Here is a 21,575-nt window from a genome sequence, read left to right as displayed (position 1 = left end):
TGTACACTGAGTACAGAAGGGTCCTTTTTGTCCTACAGGGGAAGGGGGCAGCTTGTGCCAGGGGCATTTCCATCGTCAGGAGCTGAAGATGGACCAGGCCTGACGAGAAGTGTGAGTAGACCATCTTAGGGGAGCAGAAAGTATTGGGGAAAAGAACTCGCATGCTGCTTCTTGGTTTGGGGATCATTTCCTTGGAGCCCCCGTTAGCAGTTCAATCCCGCCTGGAAATCCTGGGGAGTCTCACCAAGGAGCCCAGGGGTGGGAGCTGGGGCCACACTGCAGAGCACGAAGGGAGCACAGCGCCCCCTAGGGGCTGCTATGAGGGTGCCAGCGGCCAGAGCCGGTCCCTCCAAGAGGAGGGGGAGGGGCAGAGAGGGGCCCAGGATCTAGACCTCCTGGCTCCCGGCTCTGTCGCTTCTCTCACCAGAACAGCTCCTCCTGGGAAAAGGTTCTGTGTCATGGGCTAGATTCTCGGTGTTTTCTAAAAAAAAAAAAAGGCCGTGTCACAGGCAGGATCTGCTGTATAATTTGCTGGGCCCGGTACAAAACAAAAATACAGGGCCCCTTGTTCAGAAATTGTTAAGAACGTCAAGACACCAGAGCATGAGAGTAAGCTGGGCTGGGGGCTCTGAGCTCGAGGTCCCAGGCCCACACCAGTGAAGCCAGCTCTGGCCACAAGTTCTCCCCTGGGGAGACCGTGGGTGGGTCCCCCTCCCCTGGGAACAGCAAAAGGGAGCTTGAACAGAGATAGGGGTTATGTGGTGACAGTCTTTAAAGTCTGGCTCCCAGGTGTGGCTACACTGTGTAATTGGAAAACTTACCCATATTAGGGCTAATGCCTCCCTAGGCCCTTTCTAGCTAATCATGTTAGTCAAACACCAAGGAAGGACAAAGATCCTGTCCGTGGGTGGAGAGAGATGGGCTGAGGCCCGCGGCCCGGGTGGCAGGACCTGAGGGTCTTGTGGGGTCAGGAGCTGGTTGTGGGCCGAGGTGTTGACCGCATTCCCCTTCCTCTTCTTTGGCGCTGAAGGCAGAAGGAGCATGGCTGAGGGAGGATACATTTTTGGGGGGCTCTGTCTGGGTTTGCTTTCCTGGGCTTTATTTAGACTGTTGGGATCATGAAGAAAGCAAACAAACATGGACTTTGAAGGCCAGAGATCTCTCCATCTTGCCTCAGAACTACCTTGTATCTCTCACCTGGCCTGAGAAGAATTCTTCTGTGAGGCAGAAGAACTTGGATTTTCTCTGCTTCACGAGGACCGTGTTAAATGATAGTAAGTGACAACAGCCTGAGGGTTATAAAAAAGATCTTCGCGGAGTGGGCCGAAATGGCTTTTCTCTTTGGAGTTAGTGTGTGTGTGCGTGTGCTTGCACGTGCGTGTGTGTGCCTATCGATGCCTGTATCTACGTGACTACTGCATGTGTGTGCACACGCACGCGCATGTGAGTGGCTGTGCCAGCCCGGGCCTGGGTTTGCATGGAGGCGGTAGATGCGTGGCCCTCGGTTGCACGTGGACACAGCAGCTGTAGGGATCATGTGTGTGTTCACACACGGGGGAGGGCCTGGGCGTGAATAGGTTCCGGCGTCTCAAGTCTTTAGATCCTGCTCAGGTCAGACTTTGCAGTAAAGAGCAGGGGCCCGCTCAGCCAAGGCCGGGACAGGAAGGCTGGGCAGGTGTACGGGCGGGGTCCGGGATGAGGAGGAAGTGCGGGGGCTGGCTGTGGTCTCCGTCTGTGTCACGGCCACGTGCTCCGGCTTCCTCACGGGGGGTCTGCTGCCCCTGCTCATCAGCCCCTTTCTCTGCCCAGCTAGGCTGTGGCTCCCCGCTTGTGACCTCGGCACGCACAAGGCTGTGGCACGGTTGGTCTCCCGGGCCCCTGATCGGGCCCATGGCATGTCTCTATGTATGGTTGTGGCTCCTGGCCTTCTTCACTGTTTGACTCTTTCCACGTGTCGTCGTGCAAATTTGCCGGCAGAATTTGATCGACCCAGTTCCACTTTCTGTGTCAGTCATCGATTACTGGCTGGCCTATGGACACCTGCCCTGGGGTCAGCTTGAATGCCTATGGAGGGAGAGAGCATGGTCATGGTACAAACAGGGTCACAGCTGGGGCTAGGACAGTTTTCCTCAAAAGGCGTGTGGACACAGAGGGCAAGGATGAGCATCTCCTCCGGTCTGTGTGCACAAATTCCCTGTCACCTGCTCAGTGCCCACTCCTTTCCTGTGGAGACCAGGACACTGGGGCTGCCCCCAACAGGCAGGACCTGCCAGGCAAGGTGGGTAGGAATGTAGGCAGCCTCCTGGAGCCTGGGGTCTGCCCTTCACCACCCTTCTTCTGCTCCCCTGTTAGGTTCGAGTTGTGTTTCCTCCCAAAATCCATATGTTGAAGTCCCAGAAGTCCCCTCAGAATGGGACCTTATTTAGAGATAGGGTCTTTAGAGAAGTAATGAAATTAAGATGAGGTCGTTAGGATGGACCCTAATCCAATATGACTGGTGTTCCTTCAAGAGGAGAAATTTGGAAATAGAGACACACACAGAGGGAAGGCACAGGGAGAAAATGGCTATTTATAAGCCAGGGAGAGAGGCCTAGACACAACCTTCCCTCCCAGCCCTCAGAGGAACCGACTCTGCCGACACGTTGATCTTGGACTTCTGGACTCTAGAACTGAGAGACAACACATTTCTGTTGTTTGAGCCACCCAGTGTGTGGTGCTATGGTATAGAAGCTCTGGAAAACTGATACCCCCCCTCCCCCTCCCCAAGAAAAACTTTTTGAAAGAAAGGAAAGAAGGCACAGGACACCAACATCCTGGGTGGGGGGGGGGGGTGGGGAGTTGGGGCTACAGGTGTCCAGAGCATGTGACAGCCAGGAAGCCAGGCCCTCTCGCATCCATAGCCCACCCCTGGGTTTAGGGCCCCTGATCTGGATGCTTCTGACACCCAGCTTCTGGACTCACTGAAGGAGGAGAGCCTGAGGCTGGTGCCTGAATTAGTCATTTGCCATCTTTTGTGAGGCCAGGAGAAAAATGGATCCCGTTGCATTTCAGAAAGACCAGTCTGACTATTACAGGATGGAGGGCTGATGAGACGGGGGGAGAGAGGAGGTGGGGAGGCAGGGTCCATGCGAGCAACGAAGCAACAAAATATGGGGGTGAGGAGTGGGGGTATGAGGGACGAAAGGGTCTCTGGTATGAGCACCTGCTGGAGGGTAGGGTGGTCATGGGAGTGGGCCTGGGGAGAGGAGCGGTGGGTCGGCATGTCACATCAGCACTCTCTGAGGTACACCCACCCAGATGCCCAGGGCCCGTCAGCAGTGGGATGCTGGGCCGGGAGCTCAGAGGAGAGGTAAGGGTAGAGGTGTGGATTTGGCTATCACAGGTGTCTGGGTGGCCCAGTGTCATGGGCGTGGGACCGTTATGCGGGGGTGGCCGTGAGCAGCTTCGCCGGCAGCAGACCTGGAGATTGGCATGTGGGAGGTGACTGGGGCATGCGCAGAGGGAGTGAGGGGATGAGATAGGGAGGGAAGAACGCCGGTTTAGAGCCCATTAAAGTGGGCCACTGGGGCTCAGTCCCATGGGGGGCCCATTGAGACACTGGGGGAACAGGCCTCACATTTGTGCCCCTGAAGGGTGAGGAGGCCCATTCCTCACTGACTGGGGCTTGTCCCTGAGGCCCGAACGCACAGGCCCGAGCATGTGCCTACGACCAGGGAAGGGCCTCAGGCAGAGACGCAGGAAGCTGCAGGGGCTGTAGGTCTGTGACTGCTGGCGGGGGACCTTCGTGGCCAGCCCGGATACGGCCAGGTCACTGACAGCTTCTGCCATTGTCTCTGCAAGCAATCGTGTCCGTCTTCCAGTGGTGAGCGAGGGGCTCATCTTCTCCCTTCACTACTCAGAGCGGATGGGCCCACGCGCAAGGACAGGTGGGGGCTGGGGCCGAGCTGTGGACCCAGGCTGTGGGCTGCCTCCAGCAGGGCTGGCTGTCCAGGGGGGTCTTAGGCACGGGCTAAAACAGCCCTTTCTGGTATCAGGGAAGGTGGTCGAAACAGGAAACCAAGTTGTTGAATGTGCAAATCATTAAGAAAAACAATGATCTCACTCCAGGGTGTTCAGAGAGCCCCCAACAGCTGCTAATTAGCTTGCAGCAGTGGCAGGGAGAGGCTGAGGCTGGGGTGGTGGGAGGCGGGATGTGGCCGAGGGCCCCTGGCTTCCTTCCTCTATGCTCTCCCCTCCAGCCTCTTCCCCACACTCACCAGCCCCTCTGCTTTGGAGACTCGCGGCCTTGGCTGTCTCGCCCTTATCCCGCTGGGATGTCGCTGAGCCTGGACTGGCCCTGTGGTCCCCACTCTCAGGAGGCCAGGGCCCCTGGGGAGCCTCTCAGAGCCAATTCTCCCATGAAGGCCTGGGCATCTGGGCTCAGGGAGTTGGCAAGTTGGTGTCTGAGGAAGGAACTGCCCCCTGTCCCCCCATTTTAACTGCCCCCAGATTAACTCAAAGGGGAGAGCGCTATTTTGGGGTTTGCCTCTCAGAGTGCAGACATTGGGAGTGGATAAGGGCAGGATGCCTTTGATAGGAGGACAAGGATGTGTGGAGTTTGGAAAAGTGTAGGTTTAGGTAGCAATGAGTATGAGGACAAGCGCCTCCAGGCAGGTGACGCAGACAGGGGAGGTGGTGACAGGTTGGGTGGGCTACGAATGTGGACAGGCATGGCCAGGTGTGGGCATAGACAGGTACACAGGTGTGGATCTCGGGGAGAGCACTGGGGTGTCAGGACGCCAGTGGGTAAGATACTAACACCTAAGACCTTATAGCACTTACTCTCTCCCTGTCACTGTTCGACGGCTTTACATCCGTTTACTCGTTGCATTTTCACAACAACCCCATAAAAGAAATTCCTAGTTTTTAAAGGAGAGGACACAGAGACAGGGAGAGGTTATGTAGCCGCCCGAGACCGTCCAGCCAGTACCTGGGACTGTCGACTCGGAGGCCACGCTCTTGGGCCTTCTGCCCTACAGCAGGGGCGGGGCGCAGGCAGCGGAGGGGTGTGTGTGGGGGGACGCGGGGTGTTTGGGATTGGGGCAGGAAGTAGAAGCCGCAGTGTGTAGCAGGAGGCCGGGGTGAGTGCAGGAAGGAGGGCACGTGGGACCTGATCCAGGCTGGTGCCGAGCAGGGCTCTCAGCTTTCAGCAGGGAATCAGAAATACCCGGACCCCTTGTTAAAATCCTGACTGTTTCTGACTCGGGAGTTGCAGGTGGAACTTGAGAGCCAGGGGACGAGACGAGGGGACCCCTGGTAGGTGGTGACTTCAGAAGCGCGGCGGTGGTGGGTGGCCACGACGGGGAGGCGTCTGTCTGAATGAGGTGGAGGAGTCAGTGGGGGTAGTGATACGGGAGCCCCCGCTTCGCGCGCATGGCAAAGGCAGTGCCTAAAACTCCCTCTTGAGGGTCCTGCTTCCTGTGTCCACCTCCCGGAGGGTAGGAAGCCTCTGTTCTGTGGTGGGAGTTAAAGATAAGCCTGAAGGGGAGGCTATGGGGGCGGCCTGGGGAGGCCCCGTGGCCCCTCCAGGGTGAAGCCTGTGCTGGATGGGGTTCTCGGGGCGCCGGGTGGCCAAGACAGGAGGCCCCTCTCCCCTGGGGTCCCACAGGCACAGGAGGGGTCTCTGTGTTCACTCAGTGTTCAGTTATAGATTACTGATCCCAAACAGGCAGGTGCTGGGGCTGCAGGCCCCTGGGAAAGAGGTCCCGGAAAGCTTGAGGGGCTGAGTGGGGCTGAAAGTTGTTCAGGAAGCATTTCCTCCCTTGAGTCTTACAGCCCGTCATTCACTGTTGCTCTGCTACGAGCTAGAGGGTTGGACGTGGTGCTGGGGCTGGTGCTGGGGGTGTCCTAACTAAACACAGGAACCCCCAACCTGAGGAAGGCCTCTCGGGACTGGGAAGCTATTGGAGGGACAGAAGATTGGGTAACAGGCTCCAAGAAAGACGGTTCTACTCGGAGGGTCACTGGTCTCCTGAGGCTGGGCCCAGAGGGATGACTTGGAGCCATAACTGAATAAGCCATGTGTTATGGGTTCAACTGTGTCCCCCCAAAAGCTCAGAAGTCCTCACCGCTCAGTGCCTCAGAATGTGACCTGATTTGGAAACATAGTCTTTACAAAGGTGATCCAGTTAAATGAGGTCACAACGGTGGGCCCTACTCCAGGATAACTGGTGTCCTTATAAAAACAGGAAATGTGGACCATGAGGCAGACACACACAAAGGGAAGAAGACATGAAGACACAGGAGGAACATGGCCACCTGCAGCCGAGGAACATTTGAGGCCATCAGAAGCCAGGAGAGAGACCTCAACCAGATGCCCTCTCACGGCACTCGGAAGGACCCAACTCCGCCCTTGCCTTGACTCTGGACTCCCAGGCTCCAGAACCAGGACAGAATGAATTTCTGTTGTCGAAGCCACCCAGTCTGTGGCCCTTTGGTAGGACAGCCCCCGGAAACAAATACACGGTGACCCCTGGAAGGAGCCACTGGCTGGGGGCGTCTGTGGGTGAGGGTCATCGCTGGGGGCCTGAGCAGGGGACCGCGTTGGGAGGTGAGGGAGGTGACGTCAGGGGAGGGCAGCGCAGCTTGAAGCCTGAAGCCCTGCAGCGGATGGTCCAGTGGCCAGCGAGCAACACCACCCTCTCCAGGGATGCTTTCTCCAGAGGACGCAGGTGCTGTGGCGGAGGCAGAGGGAACCTGGAAGGTCAGAGTGCCCTTCTTGGCACCCTGGGCCTAAGGGAGAGAGCTGGCGGTTTGCACAAGCTCCCACTGTTGGCGGGGACTTCTTTGAGCCTCCTTTCTCGAGGACGAGGAGCAGGAAGAGCAAACAGGGACACGAACTCCAAGTTCCGAGGACCCAGGCAGGAATCTGCACTGAGCCCGGAGTGACTGCAGAAACCCTTTTCTTAATCAATAGTGTTTTATTGTCAGTTATAAATATTTTCCATTTGTCCCCTATTTACAGTTGCAAAATAGTTTATGATATTACACCATCACCCACCATTCGGCACCTTTCTATAAATTCCATGAAAATCGCATAGGAAATAAAAAGCTCTTTTTTGGGGGGGCTCCCACTAAGCCGGTTCCCCCCGACTCCAAACAACCCCACACGGACAGCAGGCAGCAGGTGCTACACAGTAGCAAAGGGGCGGGCGGGGGCGGCTCCTGGCGGGGTCAGGACGCCAGGCTCCTCAGGACGTTGGTGATGCTCCAGTGCTGGCCCGAGCACCTCTGTAACACCAGCTGGAAGCCAAACTCCGAGTCGCTGTTCTGCTGCAGCTCCAGGCAGCGCTTGGACTTGCGGTTCTGGATGGGGCCTCCCTAGGAGCCAGGGCGGAGAGGGCAGTCAGAGGGAAGAGAGGCAACGTGGGGAGATGTGGGGGACCTCGCGCCCAGAGGTGGGGGGGCAGGATTATCAGTGCGTCTGGATGCCCGGGAACCAGAGAGGCTCCAGGAGGGGTGGGGGGCCAGCTTTCCCGTGTAGCCCCAGGCTCCCCTCCTCTGGTACGTCCGTCTCCTCCCTAAGACTGAACGTGTGCGTCAGTTTGCTTCACAGGGTCCTAGATCTTTGTTGGGATGGAGACACCCTAGCCCGACTTCCGTCTACTGGGCTGGGGTGTGGCAGGCTGGTTTGCTCCTATAGCTCCCAGCCTAGGGGCCAGGGCCTGTTCCCCACAACCATGGGCTGGGGTCCTTATGGCTCTCACATCACACCTACCCGGGTCAGGCCACTGTCTTCTCTCACTTGGACATCTGCATCAGCCTCCTCGCTGATCCCCCTCTGAATTCCAGATGCAGGGAAGAGCGATTTCTCTAAAATGCACATTTGGCCTAGAGGACAGAGCTCACGTCCAAGTGCGGCCCCGGAGGCCTTCATGGCCTCATCTCCTCCCTCAGCTCCCACAACTTTCACGCGGCCGTACCAAACTCCTCGTGGTTGTCTAAACCTCCTTGCGTTACATCAGGGTTCCTGGTATTGAGCGAGCTGTGTCCTGTGGTGGGGGTCAAGGTCAGGCCAAGCCACAGTCATGTTTCAAGGCTCAGCTCCTGCTCCATCTCCTCCAGAAGCCTTCTCACCTCCTACCTCACCCCCACCTCCACCTCCTCTTCTCCAGTCCGCGCAGCCGGCGAGGTGCTCTTCACCCCGGGCTTGCTTCGCCCGGCACCACGGACTGCCAGCGGAATGACTTGTTTCCTGGTCTTTCCCCCATTCTATGCTGACAGCTCTAGGTCTTAGCCATTTCTGTGCCCTCAACATCCAGCAAAAAGCCTGGTGCCTAACAGATGATCGGTAAATGTTGGCTGTCACGACCGGCAGAGGTGAGAGGGGATGGGTCACAGGACAGGGGTGCGGTGCCAGCTGTCTCACTCTGGAGTGGCCCCGAGCATGCCTGGCAGCAGGGAGAGGGAGGCCCCTGCCTCTTATGACCGCAGCCCACGCCCGCCCCAGTGAATAGCACGCTGGGAGAGACGGAGACTGCACACTTCTACTGTAAGGGGGCATCCCCCGTCTGCTCCCACTGTCCCCGTGGTGCCAAATGACATGTGTCAAGAGAACAGTGAGACTCAGTTCTCACAGTGAGCTCAGAAGCTGACAGAAGTTACTGTGGCCGGACACACATATCCCCGAGAGCCCACACTGCCACGCCCGGGTGTGTATCTAGCAGAAATGCGTGCACCAAAGACAAGCACCCGAGTGCTTCTGAAACATGGTTTGTAAAAGCTCCAGCCCGGACGCGAACCCAGACGTCCATCAGTAGTAGAATGGGTCAATAACCTGGGGTTAGTCACGTGCTGGAATACTGCACAGCATCGGAAATACACAGATAGAGCTCTGCTCAGTATGAATGAACCTAACAGATAAGCATGTTGGCACCAGAGGCCAGGCAGAGAATACACACAGAATTCCACTGACAGACACTCGCCAAACAGGCCACGTAGGACCAGTGTTAGAGCCAGGATGGGGGTGATCTCTGGGGCGGGGGGAGTGGGAAAATGAGGGAGAGGAGGCCAGAGAGGGGGTTCTGGGGTGCTGGGGGTGCGCTCCTTCCCGACCTGGCTGCCGGCAACATAGGTGTTTGCTTTGTTTTAAATCACTGAGCTGAACATTTATATTTGTGCGTGTTTTTTATGTATGTGTGTTATTTTTCAATTAAAAAAAAATTTTTAAAGATGTAGCTCCCTCAGAAGGGACTTGACCAGTGGGTGAGGGAAGCAGGTGGTGAGAAGCTGGATGGCAGAGGGGAGCAGGAGTGTGTCTGTATGTATGTCGGGGAGGAGGAAGGGAAATCCCAATTTCCAGCGTGTGGGAGATGGCCCAGCACATCTCTTTCAGAGTATTCAAGGGAAGAAAGCAGGTCTCTTCTGCTGTGTCCCAAGGTCAGCAGTCACTCTCTGCGCCCAAGAGCAGACAGACAACAGAGCAAAGGGGAAACCCAAACAGCGAGCTCATCTGGGGACCACAGGCTCAGACCGAGAGACACCCGCAGGCGGAGGCCTTGCAGGGGCGGAGGAACGAGAGGCCGTCTGACAGGGGCTCAGAAAGGACCCTGGAGTCCCCAAGTGAAAGAGACTCTGAAGGCCAACCCTCCTGCTCTCACCGGCAACCTGAATGACCTCTTCTTCAGCCTGGGGCCTCCGGCTCTGCTTGGCTTCCTCTAGGGATGACGCACGCAGCCCTCCTGAATCAGCGCTTTCTTTCCCAAGCTGCTCTGCCCAGGAGCGTTCTCCTCTCCCACTGAACTAAAATCCTTGTCTTGGGGGCATCCAGCAAGGTGTCCCAGACTGTCCCCTGAGGTTCCCACACTTGGGTCTGCTCCTGCTTCTCCACCCTTTCCCTCCCAATAAGGGAAGGCGAGGCCCATGTCCTCTGAGTTCTATGCTTTTCTAGGTTGAACTGACCCAGTTCCGTGTGGAACAATTTTGTATAATTTCTCCATCCTGGCTGCCCTCCTTTGGACCAACTCCAGTTATTCTGACTGCCAAGCAGAGGGCCACCAGCTCATTTCCACAGGACAATAGGCTCCTTCAACATAGCCAACGAATCGGCACTTTTGGCGGCCACACCATACTCCTGGGATGACGATGGGATGACAGCCCCAAGTTGTCCCTTGGAAGCTGTGGGTCCCCATCTTGTCCCTCAAAAGTTGGACCTCTGGACCCAGGTACATCCCTTGTGACATTGCCAGCCCATCGCTCTGCCTGGCCCAGGTTTCTATGGTTTCCGTTCCTCTGGCCTGAGCATGTCTGCTGCCCACTCCCGGGTTGGGTGACGTCACTGCCGCGTCCTTGGCACATGTGTGGCCGGCCCCCTGGCCCGCTGACATCCCCACCAGCCGGCAGTGTGCCTCAGCCCACGTTGCTAGGAGTGGAGCTGAGGCAGGGCGCGGGTGAGACCAGCCCGGCTCTAATTCACAAGGCCTGCCGGCCCTCCTGGGGGGGAGATGGGCAGGGCGGGTGCTGACCAGCAATGCTTCTTTCCTGCTTGTCAGCGGGTGGCCGTGGGTGAGCCGTTCCACCCCCTGGTTCCATGGTGTCTAGGACCAGATGATCATTTCTGTCCTGATTACCGGAGGACGAGCGGAAGGAGTCATGGGAAACCCTTTCATCAGCTCTAAAACAACAAGAGGATGTAAGGCTGCTCAAGGTATTAGATGGGGGCTCTGGAAAAAGTGCACGACAGGCAGGATGGGGGCCAGACCCAGTGCCTACTCGCTCTGCTCAGGCCTGACTTCTCAGCGTTTCCTCAGGGGCCGGGCTGCTTCGGCCACCCCCAGATCACTGAACCTGGAGAAACCTGTCCAAAACAGAGAAGTCCGCAGCCTCTCCTTTCCTGCCACGAGTCGAGCACATTCTATGCCTTCCACAGGGCACCTTGCCAAGCCTGAGAGAGAGGGAGATCTCTGAGAAGGAAAGTGTTCCTTCAGAGACTCAACTATGACATTTCCCAGGCCCCATCCTGGCCCTCAGGACCCTGGAGACAGGAAGTGTGGTGACCCTGGGGCAGAAACAGCCCATGTGGCCTCTGGGCAGGATGTGGAAGAAACAGAGCGAGGCCAAGAGCTGTGAAGGAGACGACGTGGCCTCAGTGATGAGAGTGTCTGGGCCTGTCAGGGAGGGTGAAGTATGCGGTCAAGGCGAGCTCCCTCCCTAGGGGCTCCAAGAGGAGAATCTTCTAGAGCAGAAGAGGAAGGCCTGCTTGGAGGCCTCATTGAGCAGCCCTGGAATGTGTCTTGGGAACACGTCCGGGCTGTGGGAAGAGGAGGCAGGCCACTTTGGGTGCTGCCTCCCTCCTGTCTTCCTTCTCGGCCCTCAGCCTGCCTCACTCAATAACCTCCGGGCTCTTGCCCACTCTCTGGGCCCATTCCCTTCACCAGAGTTGCAAGGGAGCCTTCCTTTCCTCCGTTCGATCCCTTCCTGGTGAGCTCAGCACCCTCGGGAGCAGCCTGGTGGTGTTATCTGCAGCTCTGACTGCGGGCTCTGCCTGGAGATGGAGCTGGTAAGAGTCGGCCCTTATTTCCCAGGTACCGTGTGCCGGGTCAGATGCCCTACATGCCCAATCTCACGTATTCCTCAGGAGAGCCCTGACAGCTGCAGATGGCACTTATCCCCACTTCACAGAATTGGAGACGGGGGCTCAGAAAGGTTGGGACACAGGCTGAGGGTCACACGGTCAAGTAGGTGGTGGAGCCAGGCTGGCAGCCCCATTCACTGCTCGTCACTACGATGCGTGGCTAGGCCCACCACACCATTTCTGCCACCCCGTGCCCGTCTCAAAGTAGCGGTCTCGACCGCTCAGTGCCTGGGGTGGAGGAAGGTCATTTTTGATGGGCTTCAGGGGCTCTGGGGGGCTAGTTCCTTTGAGGGCTCTTTGCAGATACATGATTTATCCATCCATCTGAGATTTAATGAGAGCCAACTGTGTGCCAGGAACAGTTCTAGGTCATGGAGATACATGAGTGACCAAGCAGGAAAAGATCTTTGTCTTTACGGAGACGATATTCCAGAAAGGGGAGCAAAAAGTCAATTCTCTGGTGTGTTAGAAAGCAAAAAAGCCGTGCACAAAAATGTAGGCAGTGCTCTGGGCTGAATGTGAGTCCTTAAAATTCCCATGTTGAAGCCCTAATCCCCAGTGTGATGATATTCGGAGGTGGGGCCTTTGGGAGGTCATTTGGTCATGAGGGTGGAGCCCTCGTGAATTAGATTAGTGCCCTTATAAGAAGAGACACATGAGAGATGATGCCTCCCTCTGGCGTGTGAGGACAGGGTGGAAAGGTGCACACGTGCAGACCAGGAAGAGGGGGTCTCAGCACACACTACCCACTGCCACCTTGATCTTGGACCCCCCAGGCTTCAGAACTATGAGGAATAAATGTTTGTCGTTTAAGACTCTCGGTTTATGGTCTTTGTGTTCTAGCAGCCCGCATGGCCTCACACAACTGGGAAAGGGAGTTGGGGAGTGGTGGTGAGCAGGCAGCAGCCGTAACAGTGGTCAGGATGATCCTCACCGGGAAGGGGAGGGCTGAGTGAAGGCACGAAGGAGGAGAGGACAGACCCTGTGCCCCAGGGCAAGGCTCCCACAGCTGCAGAGGCCTGGTGAGTTCAGCAAATGGCACGGAGGCCGGGGTGTAGCTTGGGCGTGGGGTGGGAGAAAGAGATGAGGCCCGAGAGGTCCTCCAGGAAGGGGCAGGTTGTGTGGGGACTCACAGCCACTGAATGGACTTTGGCTTTTAATCTGGTGCGAGGGCCAGCCACTGCAGGGTCGGACTGATGTGTTAGGTGGGCCACTCTGGCCGCCGTGTGGAGCATGGAGGGTTGCAGGAAGGAAGGAAGCAGGGAGGCCGTGTGCAGGCTCTGGCCTCACAGCTGGGGCCCCGTCAGCAGCCCCTGGGCCAGACCCCCCGCTCTGAGGGGCCGGCCCCGCCCTCCATGGAGGGCACAGGCTCTCAGTTTACCAGTCCAGTCATCTAAATTATTTGTGTAATACATACAACTACAGGATCTGGAAACACACAATACTTTTAATTAAAGAATTTAAATAAGGGCAATTAAACCTGGCAGGAGAGATGCTCCAGCACACAGAGAGCTTAATTGGAATGGAAACCGAATTAAATATGGAAACAGCATTAAAAAAATCAAAAGCTGAATGTATAGAATTAAGGAGGCTAATAATAATTCCTAGAGGTGGGTTCCCAGGCCCCAGCCTAGTTCTTCTCCTTCTGGGCCTCTCTGGAGTAGTCACTAGGAAGGGCACGAGAGGCGTGTGGGTGGAAGCAAAGAATGTGGGACTCTGCTCCCAGCCTTGCCTCTGGATTTGTGTCTTGCCATGGAGCACTGACGATGTGCACAGTGGGGCCTGGGGAACCGTGATCCAGGAGCCCCTTAGGCTGAGGCACCGGGGAGCTGAGCCCAGATCCTGCAGACAGGCACCCCCTCTCTGCCTCAGTTTCCCCAACTATGTGCCTGGGGCAGCTAGAGGTTTCCTAACTTGTCCTGCTCCTCCTGGGGTGTAGGCTGGGTAAACAGATTAGACGGAGTCCCTGGAGGGCTTACTTACTACGGGTCACTTCTGGCTCTGCCGTGGGGCCCCGAGATGGGCCTTTTTAAGTTCCCAGGTGCTGCAGCTGCCGGCGATGCCAGTTCAGGGACCCCAAACCAGCTGTCACCCTCTCTCAGGGAAGGATTGGGCCCGGCTTGTCGTTTGCACTCCTGACCTGAGGAGCATCTGGGCTGAGCTCAGGCTGCTCTCAGGTTTACCACCAAGGTGTTCAGAGGAGGTTGTGTGGACGGACTCCGGTATTCCGCAGTCGTCTCTGCTTATCTCAGAGCTCCTGTTCCACTATCCTTTCCAATTAATTTTCCACAGGCAAGTGGCCCGGTGGGTCTTTGGCTTTAAGCACAGTGGGCTTGGGAGTTTCCAGGTTAAGTAGTTAATGATTAGTAATCAAAGACTTCAAAGCATGGGTGGGATGTTAGCACTAGTTAAAAAACTCTGAGATTAAGTCTTTTTGTAGAGGAAAGTGGTCTTTCTGTATTATGAATATTTAACACTATATTTATTCAATAAGTGCTTTGGCATCTATTTTTCTTAAAGGAGACTCACCAGTGCCTGAGTGAGAGTCTGCCTGGGATTTGCTGTGAAGGTCCACTGGACCGAAGATGGGTTAATGGCAATGTCAAGTACCAAAAAAAAAAAAGGTGAAGGGGGGTTATGGAGATAGCAGGGTGGCTGGAGGGAGCTCGCTGAGGAGGCAGGAATCCAGGCAGTTCACACACACCAGTGACTGGCTTGGCAGGGAGACTCCAGCCCCAAATGCCCATTGCAGCCCTCCACTGGTTTTCTAGAGGCAAGACAAAGGCACCATGGGATGGTGGTTTAAAGCATGGCTCCCAGAGGCAGAATTCCTAGATTTGTCCTTGGACAAATGACTTAATCTCTCTGTGCCTCAGTTTCTTCATCTGTAAAAGGAGGATAATTAAAGGACCCGCTAGCATGGTTGTGGGGAGTTACGTAATATTTATAAAGCAGTTACGATACTATCTGGTACCTAGAAAGCACCATATAAATGTTGGATAATAAATTTAAAAATCTTACTCAGGTCTGAATAGTGGGGACCTGAGCCCTACCACCTGCTCTTGGCTCCTGATCTCTGTGGGATGAGCAGGAGGAAGGGGGGTGTGCTGGCTGCCATAAACTGAGAATCATGAACTTCCAGGGCCCACACAAGGCTTTGTCAGTCCATCAAAACTGGACAATTCCACATTCGCTCCTTCATATGACATGGAAATGAAAAGGTGTCTTATTCTGGAGCCATAACGAAATACCCGATTATAGTCTTTTCTTTTCAGTACAAAAGGTTCTTGAAGTCGGACTTCTTGACAGCGACTGGGGATCGGAGCGGGAGAAAGTCAAGGACTCCTCCTCCTTGCATGTGGAGAAAGTCTTTGGCAGAATTAGCCGTGCTCCCTGGGAAACGTGCTCTGCAAATAGGTTCTTTTTTGAGTGGGTTACTCATCTTGCATCAGATTATCAAATTAGACCCCACAAATCAGAGCCAGTTATCCTGGACAGGCAGGGTTGGCTCTGCGCTCGGCTGTCTTCCGGGCAGTCTCCTCATACTCTTGAAAATTTCTTCTGTCCTAGCATCAATGGACATCTCTGTTGTTATCCTTGATGTTCCTCATTTGGAAAATGCATAAATGCTTCGCAGAGAGTGAGGTGAGCACAGGGGCTCAGATGTGGGAACAGCCGACCATGGGAATGCTGATCTGTGTGCACTTGGCCTCCCAGAGGGGTCTTGCTGGCATTTCCCCCAAAGAACCCAACAGCCAGGGGGTGTGATGGTGCACCCTCCCCCCCCCCCCCAGTCTGGGAGCAGCATGCAATACAGTCTGAATATCCTGGCATTTCATCAAAGCCTCCTGTTTTAAAAAATATTCACACCAATTTGTCCTCCACTCCACACAGTATGCACACGTTTCTACCTCCCTTCTTCAAATCTGAAGTTATAGGAAGCAGTACATATTTATTCTATCATTTTGAGTGCCCCACTTAACACATGTCTGTGTTTTGCAGTTGGGACGCACCTCCAGCTAACAGTGTTCTTTGTAGGAACTAGGAATTTCTCCAACTAAGCAGGGCCCTTTGACTATTAGGTTGCAATGTGCTTTTTCAGTATGCACACATGTCTGCGAGGAGAGTCCTCATTGGTAAAATTTTGTCCATCTTGGGGTTTTTCCCACAGACCTGCCTCAAGACCTGGTACGCAGGAGGCCTTTGGTTAATATTTGTGAATTTTTTTTATTTTATTTTATTTTGTTATGTTAGTCATCATACATTACATCATTAGTTTTTGATGTAGTGTTCCATGATTCATTGTTTGCGTATAACACCCAGTGTTCCATTCAATACGTGCCCTCCTTAATACCCAACACCAGGCTAACAGATCCCTCCCTCCCCCCTTCCCTCTCAAACCCTCAGTTTGTTTCTCCGAGTCCATTGTCTCTCATGGTTCGTCTCCCCCTCTGATTCCCCCTCCTTCATTTTTCCCTTCCTACTATCTTCTTTTTTTTTATTTTAACATATAATGTATTATTTGTTTCAGAGGTACAGGTCTGTGATTCATCAGTCTTACACAATTCACAGCGTTCTTTGTGAATTTTTTTTGAAAGAAATCCTTCATTCAATTAACAGCACTTTGGGGGGCGCTCCTCTGTCTCAGCAGTCCGTTAGGTGCTGGAGACCCTGGACTTGTAAGACAGCCCTGCCCTCTGGTGTCGTGGTTGATGGAAGAGAGGGACATGGAAATAATGGAAAACCAATTGCAGAGAGTAGGATAAAGATGGTCCTCATACGAGGAGTTCGTCTCATTTTCGAACTTGCGGGGCCTTTTACTGAGGTGGGCCCAGAGCAGCTTCTAGGTGGGAAAGTGCTCCTCAGGGCTTACTGTCTAGCTTCAGCTTAGCATTACAGAATTCCGGGGTTGGCAAGCCCTTAAAGCCATCCAGTCTAAATCCAGTTAGAGCTGTAGAGCCTTAGATGGCCCGCTGCGTGATCTCCAGAGCCCACCTCCTCCCCAAGCTGCCAACTTCATATCTGGACAAGTCTGGCTACGAGAAAGCTGCTCTATCAATTGTCCTGGATTTACTAGTCCCCGCATCAGAACCAACAGGACAAGGGCAGCCCTTCAGCTGTTAGAAGGCAGAGCTAAGGTGCTCCTGGTCTTCCTGGTCCAACAGTCTGCATTCCTTCAACCATGCATTCAAATAGGTAGAATTGAAGGAGGTTGGACCTTAGAAGATACACATCATAACAGCCTCCCTATGGCAAGAATCCCGTTGGGAACATCTTGAAGAGAGGCTTCCAGCATCTGCATCACTATTCAAAGGAACAGTAGTGGGGCAAGGGCGGCACCTCATTACCATGGAGAAGCAGTCCCTTGTGTTGCTTGGCAGGTGTCCTGCCACAAAGTTCTCTGCAGTGACCTGCTATCTGCTTACTCCCTCCCCTTCCATTGGGGAGGGGACACTTCATCACCAAATCCCAGAATCCTCCAAATCTCAGTATGTAGGATACAGAAGATTGAAAGTCCTATAATTTATAGTTGTCAGTTTAGGACATTCTTTATACCAGGAGGAAACACAAGCTAGAGAAATCGCAGAAGGCAATAACGACGACTTCTGGTGTTCATGAAATTTCATCATGTGTTGATGTGGGAAATGTTGGACATCTAGACACAGTGTGTGGCTTGAGAGGGACAATGCTGGCTGCCCACCAACTGTTCTTCAAACCCAGAGCCTAGGATGGTTCTGGATTAATAATCCCCCCTCACAACTCCTTGCATTTCATGCATCACTACTTCCAACAAACTGCAGCAATGTCTCAAAATCCCCCCCAACAGCTGTCTTGCTCCATGCCCCCCGAGCGACCAAGTCTGCCCCATCTCTCATGAGAATGTTGGGACAGCCCCACCCAACTTGCTTCCCTGTCTCTTTTGTCTCAGTCCACCCTACACTCCACTACCAGAGGGATTCAGACTCCATTATGGCCATTCACTGCTTAAAACTTCTCCTGCTTCCTCCCTTTGCTTTTAAGGTGAAGTCCAATTTGTTGGCATGGGTTTCAATGATCACCATTATCTGCACCCAAACTGACACTTATGTCTGATCTCTCTCGTGCTCCTTTGGAAATTCTAAGTTCCCCCCGAACCAACACTGGGCTTCTGTTCCTCAAACATGGTCTGTATTTAATCGCCTTTGCCCAGGCTGAGCCTCTGCATGGGATGTTCTCCCTCTTTACACCTGGGAACTGTCCTACAGCTTTCAAGATCTGAATCAAACGAGCCTTGAATGTGAAACCATTCCTGAGCCCCTCATGCTGGGCCTCCCTCATTTCTGGTCTCATCATCCACGTTGTTTCATGTTTATATGCTCCTCCAGGGCAGAGGCCGTGTCTGTTTCATGTCGGCATCCCTCCTGCCCAACCCCCGTGCTCGATAAATGTTTGATGAATGACTGAAGGAAAGAATGTTCATCATCAGAAAATGGCTCACCAGAGCCCGTACATCAGCATTGCCAAGAGATGTTTTCCTCAAATGTGGTTGCTCAGGGTCAGTATCTAACACTGTCCTGAGTCATCCCGAGCATCAGAAATTCAGAAGAGCTTGCAGGGGATAGAAGAAAGGCATTTTATTTGTTAAACAGAAAATCAGGGTATGAGATGGAACACTAAGATATGCAAATGCCTATCTTCTTTGTGGGAGAATCTCGGAGAATTGCACTAGATTATTTTGAAATTAATTCAGCCTGAGTGTCTGTGGAGTTTAAATGCAGCCCTCAGGAGAGTAAATAATGCAGAATGTGAAACCGGAAAAGAGATTTGAGATGCACCAGTAAAAGCTTCCTTCAGCTCAACTTCTGCACCAGATCATTCTCCTTGGTAGGATCTCTATGTAATTTGCAAAGATTAAAACCTGTTGCAAGAGAATTAGCCCAAGCACATGATTTAATCATGTAAGAGGCTTCCAGCATCCTCTGGCCTTGTCAACAGTAGTTCCTAACCAATGAGGGCTTGTGGGCAGAATCCAGGTTGCTTGATAAATATCAATTATTTTGCATTAAACAAAAATTCCACATACATTAACCTTAAATATCAAGTGAGAGGGCTGCTCTGGGTTTGCAAATTAAGGATTTAAAAAATATGGTTTCCAAACAGTTCTTCTTGGGAGAAGGATCAAAGATGTGACTGCCAAAGCACCCTGGGAGTTTAACTGGATATATGTGTAAGTGGCTGAAAACTGCTCAGGCTCCAGGGTTCCGCATCCAAAACACTGCCTGCTTTGTTGGTCACTATGTCCTTTCAAGTAGGAGTCACGTGGGGCTGCCCGTTCAAGGCCATGCACTCAGATGAGGAAAGGAAAGTGCTGGATTTGGGGGTGTCTTTGCCTCGAGGATGTCTATTTTAGGGGTATGTTCCTTTCTCTGCCCCAGTCAGGGATGGACAGAGGAGATGAGGGCCAGGCAGGGGCACCAAGGCCCTGGATCTGGAGATAGAGATGAGTCACCTCAGCCTGAGACCTTCGGGCATGTCCGTCTGGGAGGGTTGGAAGAAAGGGCAATGTGCCCAGGCGTGGTTCGGATGCAACCAGCCTATTTGAACTCCAGCTCAGGCTGTGTGATCTTGGCCAGGTGGACTTCATCTCATTTTGCCGTCTTGGAGATGGAGCTGCTTTGGCTTATTAACACTGCACTTCACAAGGCTGGACGCAGTGGGGCTGAGGCTCTACTGAGCTCTGTTTCCCTGGTGATTCTGGAGCTCCTTGGAGGAACAAGGCTTGCAAAGGGGCCAGGGAGCTCACTTCAGTTCAAGAGCACACACACCCCGGTGACACAGAGTCCCCAGAGCATCAGGTGCCTGCCTGGCTGGGCCCCGCCCTCCAGGGGCTATTCCAGAACTGCCCGAAGCTCCTACTCCTTCTCCTGGCCAGTTGAAGTGCCATGCTTGTCCATTAGAGGCCTCCCAGCCACACCACCAGAAGCGGGGCTCCAAGGGGCAGCCTTAGACCTTGCCCTGAGAGATCTCGGTGGCCAGGCAGGGCCCTAAGGACCCCGAGGTCACTCTTGGAGGAGAGGGAGGAGGGAACGGCTAAATGTTCACACTGCATTTCAGCCTCCTGCTAGCTCTTCTTCCTGCCTCTCTTCCCCTTCTAGAATCTCCCCCTTCCCATTCAGCTCCACAGTCCCTGCCACAGGAGCATTCCAAAGCCCAGACCTAAACAGGCCAGTCCCCAGCTGTACATTTTCACTCCCACAGGCCCAACTCTAGGCCCATGGTGTCCACGACCTGGCCCAGCTGCTCTTCCAGGCCCATCGGCAGCCACCCCACCCCCACCCCGTGCCCTCCAGGACCTGGCCACGCCTGACTCTCCACAGCTCCCTGAACATAGCCAGGGTTGGCGGCTCCACAGCTTTTGCGCATGCTGTTCCCTCTCACTGGAATGCCCTTCCCAGTTTTCACATGGAGCAAGCTCCTACACATTCTTCAAGGTGAAGTACTGTCTCTTCTGAAAAGCCAGCCGCCCTGCTCTGGCTCCGCACCCACCACCTTCCTGTGCGGCTTCCTTCCCAGTTCCCGGTGGGGAAGCTGAGCTCATGGGCCCCGCAGGCCTGGCTGAAGGCAGCAGAGAGCAGCCTGATGGGAGCCCCTGCACAGAGCCTCTGGAGGGGATGATCACCGTTTCACCCCAGCAAAGTCAGCCCCACTCACCTCCATGCGGCCCATGTGTCCCTTCCTCTCTGGTGCCTCCAGGCTGCAGGCCAATGTTGCATCTAGCCTGAGCTGCTTTGGAGAGCACGAAGCATGCATCTGGCCTTCCTCCCTGACCACACACCTCTCACCCTCTCTCAGCCTCTCCACGTAAAGGAGGCCAGAGGGGAAATGTAGCCCCGCCCCGTGTCCCTCAGGGCTACACAGCTGACAGGGGGCGTGACAGAGGCAGAGTCTGGGGTGAGAACAGGGACTTCAGCAAGAGAGAGGGAGGCACGAGGAAGCTGTGCCCCGTATTCTCAAACCTCAGCCCTGACCCTGACCTTCTTCCAGGGGCGGCTACCAACAGGTCCCAACTGGAAGTAAAAGAGAGTTTGAAACAATGTGTGGACAGTCACCCCCAGGACCACGCTGGGCATGGTATTTAACAGCTTTGTGTGGAACGCCGGGGTGACGGTATCTGGCAGCCGTTGTGAGGGTTAACTGAGCTGCTCTGTGCCCCGGGCTTACAAAGTCTGGCACTTAGCACTCTATGAAGGCTGGCTATTGCTCTTTATAGTTTACAACACGTGGCGAAGGTCATGTAAACAGGAAGGAGCAGGGCGGGAGCCACTGGCCTGGGGCAGCACTGGGGGCCCAGCCAGGACTCCAAGCAGCAGCACATCTCCTACCTGCCCTCAGAAGTGCTCCCATTTGGCTCCCCGTGCTGCTCCCTAGCATCTGCTTTCCTGGGGTCACAAGGCCCTCGTCCAGGCCCTTGCTCCTGTTCTCCAACTAGCCCCTAAATCTAGGACCTTGTTTTGAACTCGGTATTGACCTTCACCACTCATCTAGGACCTCAGTGCTCTGGTTGCACATACCCAGGTCACAGGCGAAAGGTTCCCCATGCCTGTAGAATATAGAGATGGCCAGGGCCCCCTCTTCCCTGCCCCCCCACCACGGGGACAGTAACTACGAAGCCTCTTCCAGCGCCTGTCAGCTTCTTCCCTAGGGCAGGAGCAACTTGCTGGGAGGCTTGAGTCGGGGTCCTGCCACTCAGTCCCACAAATATGGACATTCCCTTTCTGACTTCCGGGGAAGCATCCACCACGCACAGTCCCCGATGCCTTAGAACGTGATGGGTTCCTCACTTCCTGTTCTGAGCACTTCCTCTGCGCCACCTGGGCGGTGGGTGTCCCTGCCTATGGGCGGAAACCAGCTCTAACTTAGTGGATGCCCTGGGGGCTGGGAGGCCTCTGTGGGGTCACTGTGGGCCGTCTCCCACTGGGCATCT

The 21,575-nt window shown here is 54.5% G+C and overlaps 1 protein-coding gene and 1 long non-coding RNA gene across 3 annotated transcripts in view; one reads left to right on the top strand and one right to left on the bottom strand.

The window, feature by feature from the left end:
• The first annotated feature begins 40 nt into the window (after positions 1-40).
• On the top strand, positions 41-6,789 carry LOC118532968 (uncharacterized). Its single transcript, XR_013442427.1, has 3 exons — positions 41-111; positions 1,178-1,274; positions 6,228-6,789. It is a non-coding gene; the product is annotated as an uncharacterized LOC118532968 (long non-coding RNA).
• A 150-nt stretch (positions 6,790-6,939) lies between these two features.
• The window catches only part of GALNT18 (polypeptide N-acetylgalactosaminyltransferase 18), a 348,769-nt gene continuing 334,133 nt past the window's right edge, over positions 6,940-21,575 (bottom strand). For both annotated transcript variants that reach the window (XM_036087930.2, XM_036087929.2), the window contains one exon: positions 6,940-7,359. In XM_036087930.2, the coding sequence (XP_035943823.2) occupies positions 7,213-7,359 (147 nt within the window). In that variant the 3' untranslated portion in view covers positions 6,940-7,212. The remainder of the gene's footprint in view (positions 7,360-21,575) is intronic.

The sequence above is a fragment of the Halichoerus grypus genome, chromosome 11 (genome assembly GCF_964656455.1).
Source record: "Halichoerus grypus chromosome 11, mHalGry1.hap1.1, whole genome shotgun sequence".
NCBI lineage: Eukaryota > Metazoa > Chordata > Mammalia > Carnivora > Phocidae > Halichoerus > Halichoerus grypus.
This window is presented reverse-complemented; position numbering and strand designations above follow the sequence as displayed.